This window comes from Choloepus didactylus, chromosome 3, assembly GCF_015220235.1.
Source record: "Choloepus didactylus isolate mChoDid1 chromosome 3, mChoDid1.pri, whole genome shotgun sequence".
Classification (NCBI taxonomy): Eukaryota; Metazoa; Chordata; class Mammalia; order Pilosa; family Megalonychidae; genus Choloepus; species Choloepus didactylus.
In genome coordinates, this window is record NC_051309.1 from 183,561,433 (window position 1) to 183,585,059 (window position 23,627).

General features: G+C 36.8%; 1 protein-coding gene across 4 annotated transcripts; it reads right to left on the reverse strand.

Moving 5' to 3' along the window:
* Positions 1 to 2,851: 2,851 nt before the first annotated feature.
* Positions 2,852 to 23,627, reverse strand: CBR4 (carbonyl reductase 4). Of its 4 annotated transcripts, none has more exons than XM_037830978.1 (5): positions 23,303 to 23,627; positions 21,285 to 21,405; positions 19,419 to 19,555; positions 16,964 to 17,098; positions 2,852 to 3,809 (listed from the first exon to the last, which is right to left on the reverse strand). In XM_037830978.1, the coding sequence occupies exons 1-5, from the start codon at positions 23,442 to 23,444 to the stop codon at positions 3,631 to 3,633; spliced, it is 714 nt and encodes a 237-aa protein (XP_037686906.1). In that variant the 5' UTR covers positions 23,445 to 23,627; the 3' UTR covers positions 2,852 to 3,630. The 4 variants fall into 4 exon arrangements, with proteins under 4 accessions (XP_037686906.1, XP_037686908.1, XP_037686909.1 ...); XM_037830981.1 differs by lacking the exon at positions 2,852 to 3,809 and adding an exon at positions 5,960 to 7,775; XM_037830979.1 differs by lacking the exon at positions 2,852 to 3,809 and adding an exon at positions 8,696 to 8,927.

Genomic DNA, 23,627 nt, shown 5'->3' on the forward strand with positions numbered 1-23,627 from the left:
AAGGGGTGGAAACAGGAGTAGCACCACTCACTATCACTCCTAGTGATCCACTAGGGAAATTTTTGCTTCCTGTCCCTGCAAGTTTAAGCTCTGCTGGTCTACAAGTCTTGGTTCCAAAAGGAGGAGTGCTTCCACCAGGAAACACAACAATAATCCCATTGAACTGGAAGTTAAGGCTGCCACCTGGCCACTTTGGGCTTCTTATGCCTCTGAATCAACAGGCAAGTAAGGGGATTACTGTACTGGCTGGGGTGATTGATCCTGACTATCAAGGGGAAATAGCACTGCAACTACACAATGGAAGTAAAGAAGAGTTTTCCTGGCATACAGGAGATCCCCTGGGGCGTCTCTTAGTACTACCATGCCCCGTGATTCAAGTCAATGGAAAACTGCAACAACCCAATCCAGGCAGGACTACCAATGGCCAAGAAACTTCAGGAATGAAGGTTTGGGTCACCCCACCAGGCAAAGAACCACGGCCAGCTGAAGTGCTTGCTGAGGGTAAAGGGAACATGGAATGGGTAGTGGAAGAAGGTCGTGATAAATATGAACTACGGCCACATGACCAGTTACAGAAACGAGGACTATGATGATATGAATATTTCCTCCTCGTTTTGTGATGATTATGTTTGTATTTGTCTGTGAAGAAAATATTTTTGCTTTCTTCTCTGTCTTATCCCCTTATCATATGGCATAAGCTGTAACGTTCATTTTGAAGATATGGTTTTAGGTGATGTGTACGACTGCCAAGTTGACAAGGGGTGGACTGTGATGGTTGGGTTCATGTGTCAACTTGGCTAGGTGGCCTAGCTGTCTGGTCAAGCGGGCACTGGCCTGACGATTCCTGTGAGGCTATTTGAGGCTGGTTGGTTTGTCGGATCATCAGTCAATTGACTGCAGCTGATGGATGACTCATCAAGGGGTGTGCTTCCACAGTGAGAGAATGCAATTGGCTGGATTTGGTCCGGGTGATCTGTTGGAGGCTTATAAGCCGGACGGTTAGAGAACCTTCACTTCTTCTTCTTCAGCTGCTCAGTGAAGCTTTTCCTGGGGAGCTCGTCGAAGTTGCCAGTTCATTTCCTGAGGAGTTTGTCAAAGTTGTCGGTTCGTTTCCTGAGTTCTTCAAAGTTGCCGGTTCGTTTCCTGAGGAGTTCGTCAAAGTTGTCGGTTCGTTTCCCGAGGAGTTCGTCAGACGTCTTCCTTGAAGTTGACAGCTTGTTGACGGCTCTGCAGAATTTGGACTCGTGCGCTCCCGCAGTTGCGTGAGTCACTTTTACAATTTGATAATAAGAGACATCTCTCATTGATTCTGTTTCCAAGGAGAACCCTAACTAATACAATCAGCTACTACATTTGAAACCATCCTGGGTGCTGCCTTTCCTATAAGTGCCTGGAATTGTTAATGCCTGATAAATTCTTTGTAATACCATACCTTCCACTTAGTAGACAATTTGTTTATTAATAATAATTTTACTCAGTTAACTGATCTTTTCACATCCTGAATAGACTTCTTTAAGTAAAGAAGACTATTCTAAAGATAAATTTAAAATAATTTTTAAGGAATAAGGAATCTTGATTTAGAACATATCTTTGACTTATTAATATTACTTTATATTTATTTAGCATATATTCATATTTTTACATTAACTTTCAATATAAAATTAATCCTCTACTTACATAAAATGTTCAGCTCCAAAAGCTATTGAAATATTACTTTTCAAAAAGTAGCAAATATTTAATATATTTTGAAAAATGATAAATATCAACACGAATCCAGTGACATTTAAAATATCCCACTACTCCCCACAAAAGAATTAAATGCAAAATAGGTATTGCCTGATATTTCACATTCAATTTGTCTTTATTCCGAGGCAAATACTTGCTTTTACGTAATGCCTTAACTATTTCTTGTAAAGATATTTAATTCACTGTTATCAGATATCTAAGTTATAATTTATGATTGATCACAAGGAAATATTTGTTTGATGCCTGTTATGGATTGAATCATGCCCCTACAAAGACAGGTTCAAGTCCTAACATCCTGTGGATATCCTGTGGTTTGTGAACTTGTTTGAAAATAGGATCTTTGAAGATGTTATCAGTTAAGGTGGGCCATATTCCAATGTGACTGGAGTCCTTATAAACAGAGGAAATTTGGACACAGTTAGTAGGAGACAGGCAAGAGAGATAGCTGTGTGAGGAAGGATTATGGATTGCCAGCAAGCCACAGCTGCAACACGACAAACTTCAGAGAAAGCATGATCCTGCTAACACCCTAATTTTTTACTTCTAGGCGCCAAACTGTGAGATAATAAATTCCTGTTGTTTAAACCAACTAGCTGGTGGTACTTTGTCACACTAGCCCTGGCAAAATAAGACAGTTTTGGGGACTGGAAGTAAGGTGCCACTATAAAAATGTAGAAGATTTGGAATCAGGTAACGCGTAAAAGCTGGAAGAATGTTGAAGTGCTTGACAGTAAAAGCCTAGACTGCCTTGCAGGAACTGTTGGTAGAAATATGGATGTTAAAGACAACTCTAGTGAGGCCTTACAGACAATTGTGCTTCAAGACTACACCCTCTAATCTTCCCTTGCCTCCACAAATAGACTCAGACTACAGACTTCAACATCACTCTTCCTGGAATTTTTAGGCTCCGACCTGCCATATGGAATTCAGACCTGCCAGCCCCCACAGTCACATGAACCAAGTCCTTATAATAATCTTTTCATATATACACATACATGCATACACACACATATCCTGTTGTTTCCATTTTTCTGGAGAACCCAAATATGGTGCCTTCCCAAAATTTTAGCATGAGAATCATTATATTCATTAGCACAAAACACTCTTAATTTTTTAAATGTTATTTTTCTTATATTATTTTTAAGTAGCTCTCTATACTGAGATTTTTGTGGGTATGCAAAGCATTATGGTAACAAATACTAAAAGCTTAAAATAAGGGTTAATCCTTATCACCTCTAAGAATTTCTAAAGAATAGGCCAACTATACCAAATTTAAAGTTGCAGATTATGTTGCCCAGCTGCCCAATCATGAATAATACCATTTAATGAAACCAAATTCTAAATTCATGAATTTATCTTACTTATACGGTTTTTTCCAATTTATATAAAAACTGATCATCCCAAGTATATGCAAAAGGAATACAATGTTTAATCTTAGCAGGGCTGCTAAAAGTATTGACAACTAATCAATATCTTTTAAATACTCTGGCAATGGCCCACAAAGTTAACTTCTAGAAAATTCAGCCTGATACAATGAAATAAGTCATGATTATTAGATAATGTAATTTTTTCCACTTCTGAGACAAAAATATAACGATAATACCTGTTTATACCACTTGTAAAATGGCTATACACTAAAATTGCACCTGCATACAAGGTAACCAAAGATAGATGATACATATCCTTTAGAAAACACTATTGGTTACACAACATTCTTTTCAGATATATTTATATAAAGACATTCAGACAAATTCATATAAAGTCAACATTTGTAGTATCAATAGGTGTGGTTAGCAAATACTACCCATGTAGGTATGATTGCCTAATTATTAGCCAAAATGTATCACTGATTCTACCCACCATTATTACTGAATAACCTGTAAATTATACTATGAGTTGTAATCCCCCATCCACTACTAGAACATGCCCTGTAACATATGGTGATTCTAAAAGAAACACAACTGCATGTGCCACTTCCATAGGTTCTCCAAACCTCCCAAGAGGGATACTTTTCTTTAAATGTTCTTCTTTCAAGTTCTTCGTCATGTCTGTGTGAATAAATCCTAAAAAAGAAATGTTTGTTTTATTTAGTTGAAAAGGGTAGACACTAAGATATATGTTCAAATTCAAATAAAAATTAATTTGCTCCTGAAATTTTAATTTGAGATGAATAAACCCAATTTAGGAGATACACAGTTTTGCCAGGAATCAAGTAAGCAAGTCTACATTTTTATTCAATTTAACTCAATGAACATTTATTGAACGCTGAAATATTTGGCTCCCAAATACTTGGCCCAACTCCTAGCACAATGTAAGTGGATGGAAACAAATACAAATAAAACAAAATTCCATTCCTCAGGGAACATATAAACTATGGAGGGAACAGTCATTTGCAGACCTAATTATGGTGACTAGCCTCAAAATGCCATAGAAGGATTAATTTTCACTTGAATGGGCATAGTGATGTGGGAGGTATGATAAAGGGAAGAATGGCAACACAAAGATGGTCACATGGGCTGATGTGCAATACTCACAAAAAATAGTTCCATTTGCTCTAGCTAAGACAGCTGATGATACTAAAGACCAGTATTTCTAATATCCATATAAGAATAAAATCTTATGGTCATATCCAATTCTGATGCAAGTGTAAACAGAAAATTCAAATTTTAAAATGGTATTGGTATACACAATCAACTTTTCAGAGAACATGTTCTAAACCAAAGTATAAAGTACTACATAATATATTAAGCAACCAATTTTAAGTAATTCATATTACAGATATATTTCAAGGAGGAACTACAGATTATCAAGAAAATTTTATGAGATTAGTCTGAAAAATAACAATACATATCACTAATAAAATACTTAAGTCATGTGATGGTTGGGTTCATGTGTCAACTTGGCTAGGTGGCCTAGCTGTCTGGTCCAGCGGGCACTGGCCTGACAACTGCTGTGAGGATATTTGAGGCTGGTTAATAAACCAACAGGCTGGTTTGTCGGATCATCAGTCAATTGACTGCAGCTGACTGATGACTCATCAAGGGGCGTACTTCCACAGTGAGAGAATGCAATTGGCTGGATTTGGTCCGGGTGATCAGTTGGAGGCTTATAAGCCGGACGGTTAGAGAACCTTCACTTCTTCTTCAGCTGCTCAGTGAAGCATTTCCTGGGGAGCTCGTCGAAGTTGTCGGTTCATTTCCCGAGGAGTTCGTCGGACATCTTCCTTGGAGTTGACAGCTTGTTGACGGCTCTGCAGAATTTGGACTCGTGCACTCCCGCAGTTGCGTGTCACTTTTACAATTTGATAATCAGAGACATCTCTCACTGATTCTGTTTCCAAGGAGAACCCTAACTAATACAACTCATAATCAGAATTTTGTATGCTATTCAATCATTTAGACTTAAAAAAGCAAATAATGCTCATGAAATGAAAAGTAATTATAAAAATCAAACATTTTTAAAGTCACGGATTGAGAATTAGGATTAGGCCACTGATTTATTATGCTATACTATGTAATTATTTAACTTTTATATGCCTCAGATTTTCATTTTAAATATCAAAATATTTTCTTAAAATCCTTGCGAGAAATAACTATAGATTTTGCTATAATGAAGCTGTTCCAGTTTGCTAAAGCTGATGTTATACAAAATACCAGAAATGGATTGACTTTTATAAAGGGGATTACTAGGTTACAAATTTAGAGTTCTAAGGCCAAAAAAAATGTCCAAATGAAGGCATCAACAAGAGGGTGACTTCACTGAAGAAAGGCTGATGGCATCCAGAACACCTCTGCCAACTGGGAAGGCATGCGGCTGATTATATGCTGAGCATTTGCTCTTGGGTTGCATTTCAGAATGGCTTTCTTTTCAAAATGTCCCTGGGCTTCTGTCTCTCTTAGCTTCTCTCTCTCAACCTCTGTGCATCCTTGCTTATTCTCCCAGGGTGTTTCTCTCTGGGCATCTGGGGGACCTCTCTAAACTTCTCTGGGGTAAACTCTGAACTTCCTCTCTTAGCTTAGCATCTCCAAACTTCCTCCTGTCTGCATCTCCCAGTGTCTCCAAGTGTCTGAGTCTGTGTCAGCAATTAACTTTTCTCCAAAATGTCTCTCTTAAAGGACTCCAGTGATCTAATTAAGACCCACCCTGAATGGGTAGGGTCATACCTCCATGGAAATGATCTAATCAAAAGATCTCACTTTCCATGGAGATGTGGGTCACATCTCCATGGAAACAGCTTAATCAAAAGGTTCCACCCTAATTAAAAGACTAATCAGTCTGCCCCCACAAGATTGCATTAAAGAACATGGCTTTTCTGGGGGACATAATAGATTACAACTAGCACAGAAGCCTATGACAGTGACAGTTTTATTAGGAAAACTAGAAACAAACTGAATGTCTTTTAAAAATGAATGGGTTAAATAAATCATAGTACATCTACACAAGAGAAAAAATGCAGTTATTAAAAATGATTCTATGGAAGAATATTCAAAAGCACACAGAAAAATAACCCTTGTATATAAAAATAGGTTACAAAGAACTCAGTTATTCCACAATTAAAAAACAAAATTAATGTATGTTAATAACTGAAAAAATATATACCATAATATTAACAGTGATTATCATTACATACTGGAATTATAGGTGATGATTTTTTTTCTTCTTTTTACTTTTCTATACTTTCCAAATTCTCTACAGCAAATATATATTATTTTGTATCCAGATAAAAGTTACTGAAATAATCTTCAGATTGCCTGTAATGAGCGCCTGGAACAACAGAACTAATTTTGCATCATTTGTGTATTTCATTGTGAGATTACATTGTGAGATACAATCTCCTATGCCATAAAAGCTTACCACATTTATTTTAAAAGTTAGCAAAATTTCTTTCATTCCCTTTTATTTTTAGGAACAATGAGATGGCCAGAAGGAATGCAAGAATACAAAGAGAATCACCTAACACAGACAATGATAAAATCGGGTAACCAGCCTCTGCAGAATTTCAAGTGAACTTTAACTAAAACTTAATTTATAACGAAGAGCCATAATAATCAATGGACAATCAACAGGCAATCCAATCATCTTAAGGCACCATATGGCGATTCATGATATCCAGTTTTTATCTTTGGACACACTTATTGTCAAAAGTGACTTGGATAGTATACTAGAAAGAGACATCACCTCACATTTTTTAGAAAAGTTGAATGAATTAAAGTTGAAAGAGAACATTTAAAAGTGCACGTTATCTTCTTAAAGAGTTCATGGTATAATTATCTTTTATTCTATACAATTTTTGACTTTCTGCAAAATTAACATAAACTATTTCCCCACTAATTCACAAACTCTCAGCAGTAAATCAATATTGTGTTTTAATACTAAATACAAAAAAACAAACAAACAAAAAACACTCCAACAAACTATAGCAGAAATGGTTTGCAAGAAAGACCGTGTAGCTCTGGGTTAGCAAATTCCAGGCTCAACTACTAACTGGTTCTGGTGGTTTTTTCTCAAAGGCAACAATCTGTGATTTTTTTTACCAGGGTCTTTTTAGACCACTGGATTAGGACACATTAAACTAGGTTCTCTTCCCTGCTCTGTCAATACTACCAAAGTTATGTCCTAAGTAAATTCACATACTATCTAAAACTGCCTAGTTATTTCCTTATAAAATGAGAGAAATGGATTGAATCTGGCAGATCTCTGAGGTTCCTTTTAGCACTACAATGCTATGATTCGAAGATGAAAACTGCTTCATTCAGTAGTCTTCACAAATTCCTTACTTTGCTTGAAGTTTAGGAAAGTGAGCTACCCTAAACTGACCCTCAGTTCTTGCAATGGTAGCTGTGTGGAGCTTAGAGTAGTTCCAATTCAAGAAGCACAGATGTTCATTTGAGTTTTCACCTGTATTATGCTGAAAGGAACTGATCTGCTTTGCTTCTAGGTGGATGTTATTCTGATGCGTTTTTCTGTTAGCGACAAAGAACAAGACCTTGTACACAATGTACAAGAGGCCATTTGAAGGTGTTTTTACCCTGAAAAAAAGCAGAAAGTAGAACAGGATATGACATACTGAAAGGCAAACCTAAAATTGGAAGGGAGACTTAGCGAGACAAGTGCAAGGACAATCCCAAAGGAATGGAAAGATGGCCTCTGTCATAAAGAGTAGGACCATGAGGAAAGACAAAGGCTCTTACCTTCAAGCTTTTAATAAAGTCTTGATAAACATTATAGCCTGGATTCAGCTGTGTTATGATCTGTGTCCACGGTAGGCCAGATTTGTGAAAGAGAAAGCGATGCCCTCTGAGTCCAGCAGTGATGAAAAAGAAGTCCAGAACTGGGATCATGATGTTCAGCCACCCACCTCACATGACAATTCTCCCTCTATTGCCAAATCTTGAAATATAACTTGTTATTTCATTAGGGGAAGCCTGCCCCAGTCTCTCTCTAGACTTGTGAATGGATACCTGGAGTAACAAATCATGAAAGAGGAGCTAGCCACGTTGAACTCTGCACTAAAAGCCTACGAAGTAAAGTGGGCATCAGAGGCCAAGTTGAAAGGAAGGGAAGAATGCATCAATACTGGTTTTTCCTCTCTGATTATGATGTTTAATATGGAGGGCAAGGACGTGTCCAAACTGCCAAGAGCCTTTCTCTCATCATCATTTGCAACTTAAAAAAAAAACAACAAAACATATATATAACCTTCCCCAATTTATCAGAAATCAAGTAAAAAATGTGAAGCCAGTCTGTTCTGGTTTGCTGAAACTGACAAAATGCGACATATGAGAAATGGATTGGCTTTTACAATGGGGATTTACTAACTTACAAGTTTACAGTTCTGAGGCTGTGAAAAATTTCCAAATCAAGGCATCAACAGGATGATACCTTCTCCCCAAAGACTGGCTACCAGCGAGTCTCAAGTCCTTTGTCACATGGCCAGGCACACGGTGACATCTGCTGGTCTTTCCCTTCTCTTCTGGGTTTCATTGCTTTCTGGTTTCAGTGGCTTCCTCTCTGAGCTTCTGTGTGTGTCCTTGTCTCTCAGCTTCCCTGGCTTTTCTCTCTTTTAACTTCTCTATGTGTTTCTCTGCATTTCATCTCTTAGCTTCACTGGGACTATTTATCTGTATTTTCTTTCTTTTATCTTCTTATAAAGGACTCCAGATAAAGACTTAAGATCCACCCTGAATGAGGTAGGTCACATCTCAACTTTAGTTAAGGTACTACTCACAAAAAGATCCTAATTACAATGGGTCAACACCCATGGGAATGGATTAGCTTTAAGAACATGATCTTTTCTGGGTACATACAGTTTCAAACCATCATACACAGTCTCTAATGGTAAGTTATTCCAGGCCTCTACCAAATGTTAACATCATTTTTTGCTAAAGCAAAATTTGTAAATGTTTTCACACCCAAGGCAATGCACATAAACAGTCTTTTGAGTTCTATACAGTTTACCACAATACCTGAGCTGAGATCAGTAGTTCTTAAACATCCCACATACCCATCTTTGTACTTTCATTGCTTTCAGTTTATTTCCTCTCTTCCTGGCTCCACAGATCTTTCTCCTATTTCATTCTTTCACTTGATTTGTAAAGTTCTAGAAATTTTGCTCTACTCCTCCTTTGATTAGGTATATATTTACAAAGCCTTTCAAGCTGGGCTAAAAAATTACAGTAGATGCCACTGTCCAACAAATGACATTATCTCATCACTTGTGGGACAATAGCTGGTTTCCGACTGGTTACAATGCAACCACTCTTTAGATCAATAAACAGATAAGTTAGATGGCATGCACTCAGTTAACTTAGAACAAGGATCTTATATTTAAGTTATATATACATGATAATGCACTCAATACACATTTTTTTTCAACTCCTAAGGAAAAAGGATACTCTTGATCATAAAAGTACAGGGTCCTCATCCAATAAGAATTTAAATTTGATAAACTCAAAAAGGAAATATACTTTCTTTATTCATTTTTGGCTAGCTATGTAGTACAAATAAACACCAACATCATATTTCCATGTTAATAGGTCATAATTTTAGTTTTCAACATTTTTATATGCAGTACAGACTTTACATTTAAATATGACACCAAGATTTTAGCCTATCACTAGTATTAACAATTGTGGGATACCACACTATTTGATATATCTATCAGCTCAGATGTCAAACAGAAGTTTCTTCAGTCCATTCTCTTGTGCAAGTTTTTAGGATCTGGTTAGATCTAAAATAACTCTGAAAACATTTCTAAGGGAGAAGAAACAAGCCTCTGGCTAAAAGCTAGACCACAATTTTAACCAGCACAAATTTGTATGCTTTATTATTAAGTTTTTAAAAGTGTATAGGGAAGACAATCAGGGAAGATGGCAGCATGGGAAGGTATACAATTTAGTTAGTCCTCTAGAGCAACTAGTAAATAGCCAAAAACAACTAGCAAATAGTCTGAAATAACTAATGGGGGACATCCATGACCAGACACATGTTGTACACCAGTCTGGAATGGGTGGTGTGCCAGTTTGAATGTATTGTGTCCCCCAAATGCCATTATCTTTGATGTAGTCTTGTGGGGCAGATGTTTTGGTGCTGATCAGATTTGCTTGGAATGTGCCCCACCCAGCTGTGGGTGATGACTCTGATGAGATATTCCCATGGAGGCATGGCCCCACCCATTGAGGGTGGGCCTTGATCAGTGGAGCCATATAAATGAGCTCACTCAAAGAGAAGGAACTCAGTGCAGCTGTGAGTGACATTTTGAAGAGGAGCAAGCTTGCTAGAGAGGAACGTCCTGGGAAAAAGCCATTTTGAAACCAGAACTTTGGAGCAGATGCCAGCCACGTGCCTTTCCAGCTAACAGAAGTTTTCCAGACGCTACTGGCCATCCTCCAGTGAAGGTACCCGATTACTGATGTGTTACCTTGGACACTTTATGGCCTTAAGACTGTAACTGTGTAGCCAAATAAACCCCCTTTTTATAAAAGCCAATCCATCTCTGGTGTTTTGCATTCCAGCAGCACTAGCAAACTAAAACAGGTGGAATGCCTGAGATTGCAGCATAAAACTGTAAGTAAAGCTCCCCAAACTGCAGAACTGGCTCCCCTCTCCCACCGGCATGGCAGGCTTAGTTGGAACACTTCCTCTGTGGGAAAAAAGACACAGTCTACTAGGAGGAAGGGAAAGTAACTCAACCAAGTTCCAACTGTGGTTTTAATTAACAAATTTGGACTACTGAATACCAGTTATGAGCACAGATAAACCTGGAGGAAGCAGGAAAGGAACCCTGAGGTCTCTCCTGGCAGAGAGAGGCAGGACTGATGGAAAAAAAATAATAATAAATAAATAAAGACAGAGGCTTTTGGAGATGGCTGAGCTAGAGCTGGGTACCAACTCTGGTCAACCGGCAAAACTGGGGGCTAGGGACTAACTCTGAAAAGGGGATTTCTTTCTTTTCTCTTTTTTTCTCCCATTCTAAGTAGCTCATTAGGGAAAGCCTCAGGCATTTTCAATTGTCAGCACTGACCCAGGCAAGGGTGGTGTTAAGGGAGTCAGAGAGATGAAGGAAGAAGTGTAGAAGACAATTTCCTAAAGGGCATATCTTCCCTAAGAAAAGGAGGGGTAGGGACCACCAAGTGGCTGCCCTCCCTCAGAGAATTCAGACCCCAGGGCCTGAGGGGAAAAAAAAGCAAGCAACAACTTAAGCTTGGCTTCCGACACCCTCTGTCCCTGGCCAGGACAGGGTCCCTGAGAATTAAAGGCACTGAACCTCTTTACACCAGTGTGAAGCTGTGGGCTGACAAGAGCCACCTGCTGGGCAGAATTGGAAAAGAACAGAGTCTAGAGGCTTCACAGGAGAGTCTGACAACCTTCTGGGTCTCATCCTCAGGGAAACTTGATATTGATTACACCCTCCTCCTGGGACCTGGGCCCATCTGGTCTGGGAAAATCTGATTGGGGTAATCAAGGAATCCAGATGCCTAGACAACAAAAAATTATGAGTCACGCTAGGAAAAACAAAGACATGACCCAGTCAAAGGAACAAATACACACTTCAAATGAGATACAGGAATTGAAACAACTAATTAAAGATGTACAAACAAATCTTCTAAATAAAATCAATGAGCTGAAGGAAAATGTGGCAAAATAGATGAAGGATATAAAGAAGACACTGGGTGACCATTAAGAAGAATTCATAAGCTTGAAAAATAAATGGCAGAATTTATGGGAATGAAAGTCACAACAGAAGAGATGAAAAACACAATGGAGACATACAGCAGCAGATCTTAAGAGACAGAAGAAAGGATTCAGGAACTGCAAGACCGGATATCTGAAATTCTACACACAAAAGAATAGATGGGGAAAAGAATGGAAAAATATTAGCAGCATCTCAGGGAACTGAATGACAACATGCAGCACATAAATGTACGTGTCTGGGTGTCCCAGAAGGCAGAAGCAATAATGGAGGAAATAATCACTGAAATTTTCCCATCTTCTATGAAAGAAATAAAATTACAGATCCAAGAATCACAGTGTACCCCAAACAGAACAGATCCAAATAGACCCACCGAAGACACTTAACAATAAGATTATCAAATGTCAAACACATTCCTCCTTAAGGTCACTTTAGAGACTTTGAATGACTTGATGTTGTCACTCAGATGAGATATTTTCATTCTAACAACTGAGAAAGTAAGGAAAATGAGAGGGTGTGGGATCTAAGGAATGAGAAGAGAAATTGGCTACTGATTGAAAAGAAACATTGCCTCCTCTGAAGGGAAGGAAAGAAATTTGAGTCAAGTTCAGAAACACTTGTATTTTTGATGGTTAAGTACTTCTCATCTGAAAAATCTCTCTTTTCCACTGAAATGTATCTTAGTATCATGAGGTCACAAAATTATATACTTGAAGACAACTGATTTATGTTGTGTTTCTTCTACTTACTCATTGTGAAAATGTTTATGGAATGTCTCTACTATGTGCTGGGTGTCATGCTGATTGGTGGAGATATGAAAATGTAAAATAACTTACAGCAGAGTCCAACATTAAAGAAATCATCTCATAAATAAATGTATAATTAAATTTGGTTTTGTTTAGAAAAAAAAGTATATAGGGAAGCAGTAAGAAAAATTAACTCCATGCCAAATAACATATCTGAGCACCTCAAGTATTATCTGCTCTGAGTAGCTGCCAAGCTTATGCAATCATTTCTCAATATGATTTCCTGTAAGTAGTATACACAAGCTCTTCAACTTAAAAACAAAAATTTTTAAGTAGCAAACACTTCACATATCCTAAAGAAACAAATGTAATACTGTACTACCTGTCAAAATTTAAAATGCACCTCCTCTTTGAGCCCCAGTAATTCCATTCCCATAATTATATTCATATACTCATATGTATGCAAAATAAATTATGTACAAGTATTGTCACAGCATCATTAGTTGTAACATAAAAAGAGTGGAAACAACCTAAATAAGCCCAAAAATAGGTAATAGTAAATTATTGTACACCCATAAAAGACATTACTTTCTGTTTTAATTCAGCCACTAAAAGTAGGGTAGCAGTCAACAAAGACCACATATTATACGATCCCATTTATATCAAATGTACAAATTGGCAAATCTATAGAATCAGAAAGTTGATTAGTATTTGCCAAGGGCTAGGGAGAGAATACTAATGGGTACGGGATTGGCTTAGGGGATGATGAAAATGTTCTAAAATTTATTGTGGTGATCACTCTACAACTCTGAGACTATGCTAAAACTACTGAAATTATGCAATTTAAATTAGTGAATTGTATGGTATGTGAATTACATCTTCATAAAGCTGTTATTAGGGAAGAAAAAGTGAGGCAACTCTACATGAAACAGTATGGAATCATCTCCATACTGTTCTGTGACTAAAGCCAGGCACAGAACATTGAGAATGTATGATATAATTTGTGTTTTTCTAAAAAAGGAAGAATATATTTTATTGGCTTGGATATGAAAAAATACAGAAGAAACAAGTTAACAATGATTGCTTCTAAGGAAAGGAACTGAATGGCTAGGGGAGAAAAGACTCATTTTTCACTGTATGTCTTTTTGTACTCCTGAATTTTGTACCATGTATATGTATTTTTTATTCAAAGCACATACAAATTTTTTAAAGTAATGTATCAGAATTTAAAGTTACCAAATACTCTGTTTCTCATATTCAGTATTTCTAATCAATAAGATGTATCCATGGTGAGAAATTTATTTTATATTTAAAGTAATACCAAAACTTAGCAACTAATTGATCTTTAAAAGCAATCAATATTTGGCAATAAATGATAGTCTAATTTATTTTCCTCTTTTCTTGCTTTTCTGTTAAAATCCGCTTTGTAACTGTTTTCTCACTAATTGGGGTCTCCATTTGAAGGCAGTGAGGAAACTGACGTAAAAAGAAACATATTTGTTAATTTTGATGTTTGTTAGCTCTGTTAGATCTGGTATAGAAATCTGTTTGAAATTACTACCTAAAACAAAGTTAATAACTAATCCATAGAATCCATTTAATTCTACTATTTCTACTTGTACTTTGTTTTTGATAAATGAAGCATACTCATACCTTGATACCTGCTGAATATAAACAATTTAATATGATAATATTATATGAATACAATAAAGATAAATATAATAAAGCATTACTTTTTCAGCTTTCCACAGCATCATGTAGGTACCTTTACTATTACAATCTGTACATGGCACTTTAATTATTTGTTAAGATGTCTGACAGTCCCACTACAGCTTAGCTCCTTGTGGCAGAAAAGTCTTATTCATTTTTTAATTTCAGAATTTAACACAGCCCTTACACATAGGAGACACTCCAGGAAGTTTGCTGAGTTACTGTGAGTTGGAAATATTTGCATTACCCCTAAACCATTCAGCTTTTAAAACATCATGAACTCTTAATTACCCACATTATTCCAAAGTCTAAAAGAGAGGGAAGCAAATACATGCAGTCCCAAACCACAAATAATCTATACTCCTTCATATGTGGTTAAACTAGGCTAGCACTAAAATCTACCAGCTTTCATAAAGCATACACAAATACAAGGTAACGCCAAGATAATAAAAATGCAGATTTCAGATTATCTTTTATTTTTCCTTTTAAAAAAAAAAATGGATGCACCTAATCCACAATCAGTTATCAAATATTCAAAGATTTAGAATGCCTGAATTTAACTAGTCTCTGTGCCTACCAATGAACTTGGATGAAAGCATTTTATAGCACAAAAAGCATAAAGAACATTTTGATAAATTCCTGACACTGACCGGGTAAACAGTACCAATAAAAAGCTAAGTCTACAGTTCAAGCTGGAGTGACTTGAAATAAAGAGGTGGCAAAGGTCTAGTTCAGCCCATTCTCTCATATAAACAACTAGAACCAAAAACACTTTCTTTTCTTACATAGGTAATCAATTCTCAAATACCTGCACTAAACTAGGACAAAGATTCAACGGCTAACTTACAGAGGTTTTTGAAAATACTCATTTTACTCAAAAGTCCAATAAACAACTAATCAAAAATTTTTACACACCAGCTAATGAGAGATATTATAGATTTGCATTTTATCACTTTTTTTTATTACCCTTCTAACTGAAACTGGCAGTTTTATCAACCAGAAACTTGGCAAAAGAACGTAATATAAAAGTAAAAGTTAAAAAATTGGAAGTTTTGAATTATTGACAGACATTATTAGCAAAAGGATAAAAAGACCTGTAATAATTGAAAGGAAATTTGATGGACCACTATTTTTCAGCTTCTTTTAGCTGGAAATCAAATCATAAAGCTTTTAGTAACATTTCTCCTATAAACTAGCTGTGTGACTTGGAACAAGCAAGTCACTCTGTCTCGTAGCTGTCAGTCTTCTAAACTGTAAAGTTGGCTGGAGTAGATGATCTCTAAGATCCTCTTCATCTTTAAGATCCCATAATTAGGGCAACATTTATAAATAAAGATTTTATATAAACTATAAGGTATATGACATAATTAAATGGAACTTTTAATAGGAAGTGAGACCTGGTAGGTTTGCATAGGTTAGCATGAAATAGCGACACATCCCAAAGTAATTTGGACAGAGAATAAAAATATATGTGCAGGGCCTCCCTGAGGAGCTGGGGGAAAATGCAGAAGTGTTGGGTTTCCTCACGTGGATTGTTGCTGATGTTCTCACAAACGTTGAGGGCTGCCAGTTTGATGTGCTGAGCCCTCTATAATGGGACTTGCCCTTATGACGCTCATTACTACAAAGGAGAGGTTAAACCAGCTTATAATCGTGCCTAAGAGTCTCCCCCTGAGTACCTCTTTGTTGCTCAGATGTGGCCTCTCTCTCTCTAGCTAAGCCAACTCGACAGGTGAATTCACTGCCCTCCTCCCTACGTGGGACCTAACTCCCAGGGTTGTAAATCTCCCTGGCAACGCAGTATATGACTCCCAGGGATGAATCTGGACCCAACATCGTGGGACTGAGAACATCTTCTTGACCAAAAGGGGGATGTGAAATGAAACAAAATAAAGTTTCGGTGGCTGAGAGATTCCAAATGCAGTCGAGAGGTCACTCTGGTGGGCATTCTTTTGCGCTATACGGATAACCCTTTTTAGGTTTTAATGCACTGGAATAGCTAGAAGTAAATACCTGAAACTATCAAACTGCAACCCAGTAGCCTTGACTCTTGAAGATGATTGTATAACAATGTAGCTTGTAAGGGGTGACAGTGTGATTGTGAAAGCCTTGTGGATCACACTCCCCTTACCCAGTGTATGGATGGAGGAGTAGAAAAATGGGAACAAAAAACTAAATGAAAAATAGGGTGGGTGGGGGGTGATTTGGGTGTTCTTTTTCACTTTTATTTTTTATTATTTTCGCTTTTTCTGGTACAAGGAAAATGTTCGGGGAATAGATCAGGGTGATGAACGCACAACTATATGATGATACTGTGAACAACTGATTGTACACTTTGGATGATTGTATGGTATGTGAATATATCTCAATAAAACTGAATTAAAAAAATATAAGGTACATGAAATTTTTTTCTAATCACTAGTTCATTGATTCTTTTCACAATCATTTTAGAACTACTCCATCCAAATTTTAATCAGAGTACCAATTAATGGACCAATTAGTGGCTTCCTTCTCTATAAAACTAAAATCATAAACAATAAAGTTATTTAAATAAGAAGTTTATACTGACCTGGTGCAACTACATTCACTCTAATTTTCTTTCTTCCTACCTCTTTAGCAAGAGCACGTGAAAATCCAACTAATCCTCCTTTACTAGCACTGTACACAGTTTGGCCAGAATTGCCTTTTAAACCAATAATACTTCCTAGAAAAAAAAAATGAAAGCAATTGCAAACCAATTAGTGGGGTTATTTGAAAATTCAGATAATATACTAAAAAGAACAAACAAAAAAAGGTAAAATCATTTTATCTTGTCCTTTGCTAAAATTAGAAATCCTAACCATTGTCATTTGAGTAGTAAGACTTAGAGTTTGAGTGTACTCCAGAAACACACAGAAAACAGGGTCTAAAAGAAGCTGATATAAAACCTTGAATATGAGGCCAGGGGCTTGAGTTTTGATCCAGTAAGTAAAAGGGTCCCACTATAATCTACAAATGGATGAAAATTCGGTAATGTTTATAAAAGCTTCTAGCAGAAAGAGGTTAAGAGCCAGAAAGAAAAGTCAGAAAAAGGCTGATTAACTTTATGATTCTATAACACAGACATAAGGAAGTATTCAGTTCACATAAAAAAAAATAGTTCATGTAAAGATAAATCTCACTCAGATGTGAACTACCACCAATCTAAATTAGCAAAGCTTCAATTAGAAACTCTCTAAAAATTTTAATTAGTTACTTTCAAGGATGTATTATAATATGCTGTCTAGTAAAGAATTTGGATGACCTTATTTAATGAATATGCAAGGATATTTTATAATTTAAATATAAACTGCATGCAAATAAATTCTCACAAAACAAAGCAGGGAAGTAATTTCCTGCACCACTGATCTGTATTTACGATATAAAAATTAATCACGAACCTCACAAAAATTTTATAAAGTAATTTTATTTCAGAAAAACACATTTCAAACACTTTTTATATTATAATCAACAATTCCAATATTAAAATAATTATCTATACTATACAGTATGGCCTGCTGAAGACAAAGGAAGAGAACTGCATAGCATAGAAAGACAGAAAAGAGACATCAGACAGAAGAAATGCAGATAAACAGAGAAAAGTGTATTTGGGAGAAAGAGAAATATGGGGAGACAGAGAAAGGAAAGAAAAATACAGGCATGGAAGAAAGGCAAAATATGAAGCTTTAATAGCTTTGGTTCATGCCACCCATTACTGTTCATCTGGCCAAAAAGCTACTGGGGTAAATGATAACTTCTGACATATCAATGAAGGAGTTTAAAATACTTCTTGATGTGATTAGATAGTCTTAATTTATTTTCGATTATTTTTATTTACTTTTATTGGGATTCTAAAATTGTGCATGTATATGAAGGAATGAGTTGGATTTTTAAAAAAATATACCTTAAAAAGAGATATTTTAGAGTCGTCCAACTATATAGCATGTTACCAGATGATACGCACAGGCCAGTGTGCCAGCATATAAAAACCCAGGGTCATTATCTGGCTGGATTAGAAGGCAGAGGTCGACTCATTTACTAATCTCTTTTATAAGAAGAAAAACTGACCCCTTTCATTTTTGAAGGTAAATGCCCAAAATACTCTAATGCCTATTTAGTTTATTAACACAGTTTTCTTTCCTTTTCTCATTTTCAAGAGAAAAACTGCAAATTCTTGCTTGGAAGGCCATTTCCTATATTAAAAAGAATAATGTCATTTATATTAATGGAGCATCATCCCCTTTTTGTGGTCTTTTAAGGTATTACCACTTAAAATTAAAGGTCAGAGGGTGTACCACTGTTTTCAAATTACCAAACTGAAATAAAATTTCAAGTCATTTTGCATTTTAAGGTCTATAAGCCCACACTACATGGTTTATCTGCCCCATAGGCCATATAAACTGAAGACTAAGGACTATTTACATGCATTCAAAAAAACTGAAAAATTTACTCTCTTAACTAATTTAAACTTTCTCTTAAATCTCTGTGCTAAGTTTATCAGTGGCTCATGCAACTTGTTATACACCATCTTTTTGCCCCTGTTATCTAAAAATTTTTAATTCCTTATCCATATTTTAAAAATGAGGTTTCACATAAAAATCAGAATACCCAATTTCTCTTGAAAAATCCAAATAGCTGGCAAAACTGGGACCACATTCCTGAGTAGCAACAATATATTTGATCCAATCAATTACTGCCCCGACACATTTCATGTTGCCTCTGGACACAGAAACTGGATGTCTTCTGCCATTTATCACATGGGTTTTCTATCATTTTTCTAATACCCAGTGGCCTCACACATTTAACACCAGCCTGACTCCTACAGGCACATGAATTTGTGATTCCTGTTTTACCCATTAATCAGTTCGTTATGCCCTTTTCTTTTCCCCCATACATAATACAAAGATAAATTTCATCCAAGTTTCACACATGAATTCCAAATCAGCAGATTAAATATTTTCATAACACTATGAGATAATAATAAATTCAGAAAGGTGAGGACTCACCTACATTAACAATAGATCCTCCCTGTTGTTGAATCATAGTCCGCACAGCAGCTTTACATGTCAGCATGGAACCTAAGAGGTTAGTGTGAAGCTGAGATATCATATCTTCAGTTTTTGCTCTTACCAAGAGGTTATCCCTACAAAAAAATCAGCATGCCAATTTTAAAAAGGATAAAACAAAAAAACCTAAAAAAATATTTCTGAAAGAATATAAAAGGTACTTCATATACACCTAGAACCGGAAGCTCATTTTGTCTTGCCTTGAGAGGCACTAATTGTTAACAATCGAGGAGCCAGACAGGGTCCACTTGGAAGCCAGGTTCTTACCCACTTGCAGCTAGAGTGGTAAATATTCCTAATTGCTAAAAACAGCCAAAAGACCATGAATCAAATCAGCAACTACCATGCTGTTCCTTATTTAGTAAGGAAATCAACATGTTATCATAAATTTTCTGTCCCAAATTCATCTTAAGAAGGACTACCAATACAAGCAACAAAAGAAAAAATAGACAAATTGGACTTCCTCAAAATTAAAACTTTTGTGCATCAAAGAACATCATAAGAAAGCGAAAGGACAACTTGAATGGGAGAAAATATTTTTAAATCTTATGTCTGATAAAGGCTTAATATCCAGAATATATAAATAACTACAATTCAATAACAAAAAGACAAAAGACTCAATTTAAAAATGGGCAAAGGACTATAATAGATGTTTTTCTAAAGAAGACCTACAAATGGCCAAAAAGCACATAAAATCAAACCACAAAGAGATACCATTTCATACCCACTAGAATGGCTATTATTAAAAAAAAAAAAAAAAAGGAAAAAAACAAGTGTTGGCAAGGTAAGGAGAAATAGGAACCCTCATCCATTCTAGTGGGAAAGTAACATGGTGCAGCCACTGTGAAAAACAGTTTGGCAGTTCCTCAGAAAGTTAAACAAAGAAGCACATGACTTGGCAATTCCACTTCTAGGTATATACCCAAAAGAATTGAAAGCAAGGACTCAAACAGATATCTGTATGTCAATGTCCACAGCAGCATTATTCACAATAGCTAAAAGGTAGAAGCAACTCAAGTATCCATCCATGGATGAATGGATAAACAAAAAGGGATAAAGTTCTGATACATGCTACCACATGGATGGACCTTGAAGACATCATGTTGAGTGAAATAAGCCAGATACAAAAAGACAAATATTTTATGATTTCACTTACAAAATACCTAGAATAAGCAAATACACAGAGATACAGAACAGATTACAGATGACCAGGGGTGCTGAGGGGTGAGGGGGATGGGCATGCGGAGCTGTTACTTGATAGGTACAAAGGAGTTTGTTTGGTTTGGGGTGATGAAAAAATTTGATGATGGATCGTAGTATAAGTGGCACAATATTAGGAATATAATTAATATCACTGAATTGTACATGATAGTGTCAGAAGGGGAAATTTTGTGTTGTATATGTTACCATATTAAAAATGTTTTTAAAGAAAGAATACCTATTCTGATTCTATTTGTATGAAGTTCATGAATAGGCAAAAAGTATCTGTGGTGACATAAGTCACAAAAGTGGTTATCTATGGGGAATTATTAGCTGGAAAGAAGCAAAGGAGCCTTCTGGGGTGTTGGGGATGCTCTACAGCTCAGTATGGATGGTGATTACAATTATGTTAAAGTTGATTGAACTGTACACTTACTGTCTGTTATACCTCAATAGAAAGGAAAAAGTGTCAGGATTGAAAGACTAAGTTTCAAAACAGAGTTTTGTTTTGTTTTCCAGTGAGAAGTAAAACAAACAATAAATTTTAGTATATTAATTCACACTCATCAAAGACTTATCAGAAATTTACTTAAATCTGTGACCAACCTGTTAATACCAGCTGCATTTACCAAGAAATTAACTCGACCTAAATTTTTCTCCATCTCTTCAAATGTATTTTGAACATCATGTTCTTTGGCAACATCACAACTAAATGCCAAATGATCTCCTACACAAACAAAATTAGATTAGGATTACTTATAAATTACTGGAATTTAAAATTTATTGAATACACATTTGTTAAATATCTACTATGTAGTAGGCCTGTGCTAACCCAGACCCTTGAGATAAAGGATGAATAAATCATAGGCTTCTGCTCTCATGGAGTTCGGTCTAATGAAACTGGAATGGCTGTGGGAGAACAGAGAGAAACAGTAATACTTCAGAAAGTTAATCTTAAAAATTTTCAACAAAAATTGGGGGAGTCTTTTTCATGTTCATAATGCTATGTAAGATTCATTTACTAAAATTTATAGCTTTGACACTGACCTCATGCTATCCAGTTCAATAGTCTTATGGGTTTTATATTTCTTTTTTGAAATTTAGTCTAATTCAGTTAGGTTTTTGTTGGATTAGTCTCTGGGGTCCTAAGCAGGGACTCTAGAGTTCTCTTACTTTTTCTTTTTTAATGCTACAAATTCACAACAGCACACATATAATGACTATTATCCAAGCGTGACCATCAGGAGATGTGGAACAAGGCAGGAAGCTACTAAAAATGCTATGAACCACGAAAAAAATAACTTTTTACTAAAAGCAACTGTTAACTGTCTCTTTAAAATGCCCACTATTGTTTTTAAGATGTCTAGAATGGAAAAAAAAAATTCACTTCAAAGGAATATAAAGCATTCCCTATATAATAATCTACCATTTTAACACTAAAATGTACATTTTTAAAAAGCAAAATAATTGCTTATTTTCTTACACTCTCAAGCTTTAGGAAACAGTAAGTCACCTGGGAAATCATACTTTCTAGGTGAAAACCAATCATTCACAGAATACATGATTCCAAGAAATGAAAGAATCCTCTGATCACTCCTGGATTCCATATGAAGACTGGTTGGGTCTAAAACAACCCTTGAAAGCTTAATCAGTGGTTTTAATTAAGTCAAACAAACACTGATTGCTGGGGATAACCCCAGGAAGGAGCACCGATTTTTCCCCCTTGGTCAGAAAAGCATAATAGCAATGAATATGAGCAACAAGAAGGATTCACTGAAACTTTTCCTGGTCTAAACTGTGTGTGTGTTTCTTTTAGAGATCCCAATATTCTTGCAACCTGAGTAAAGAATTAAACACTTATGCTGAGTTAGTGATGCCAAAGCAATTAGTAATGTTATTTTAAAGGTTACAGACAAAAAATGCACCCACCCACCCCAGACCTCTATTCTTTCCAATACCTCCCTGGTAGTAAATAAGATGTAATAAGCAAGGGGCGGGGAGGAGGAGTTTAAATGCAATAAAAAGAAATTTGGCTGCAAATTTCAATTGTCCATTTGTAAAATTCACCAAACAATTTAATAATTTAAGTGCTTATGGACGTCGTTAAGCAAACGGGGTATATTCCAAAACGGGCTGGTACTGAAAAGGATTTCTCTTTGAAACACTATCGTGTGCACACTGCACAGGGGCAGGAACAGCCTTCAGAGAAACTAAAGTGTGACGTTTGTGTCTGCTAAGGATTAACTTTCCTGCTTGAACTCCTTTCACCCAGTCCTGTCCCCCAGCATCCGGGCTGTCGTGTAACGGGTGCGCCTTTGCCCTACATAAATATGTGTTGTGTGGCTCTTTCCTACCGGACGCCAAAACAAACCAGCTCCACATGGTTAGCATTGGCCTCAGTGGCGCGAGTACTTATTAATGGGGCCTCCGCGAGCTGCGAGGTGTCAACTTTAGGGAAACCCCAAGCGTTCAGTGCTCGGCTGCAGGCACATTGCTCCAGCACCCGTTTGCGAAGCTGAATCATTAAATCTCAGCGCCATAAAGGACCTCTCGTTTCACAGATGAGAAGGCGTAAGACGTCTGACCGCAGCCACACAAGTGGGCATCTCCAGTTCGGTACCTACCGCCGAGGTCACGGGCGGCGGCTTTGGCCCCTTCCAGATTTCTGGCGACGATGGCCAGTCGGTAGCCTTTCTGGGACATTACCTGGGCCACCGCCCTGCCAATACCTCGGGAACCTCCAAAAATGGCACAGACTTTGTCCATCTTGGACCGAGAAGTGCAAGGGCTGGGGGTGGCGATCTCTTTCCAGGTTCCCTTGGGCTTTCAAACCACCGCGGCCCCGAGGCAAGCTAAATTGCTGCAAAAAATACCCCACCAAAGACCTACGCCCGCGCCGGACTTTGGTCAAGAAGGACGCGAGGAAGTGACAGGCGCCTGGCGCCAGCG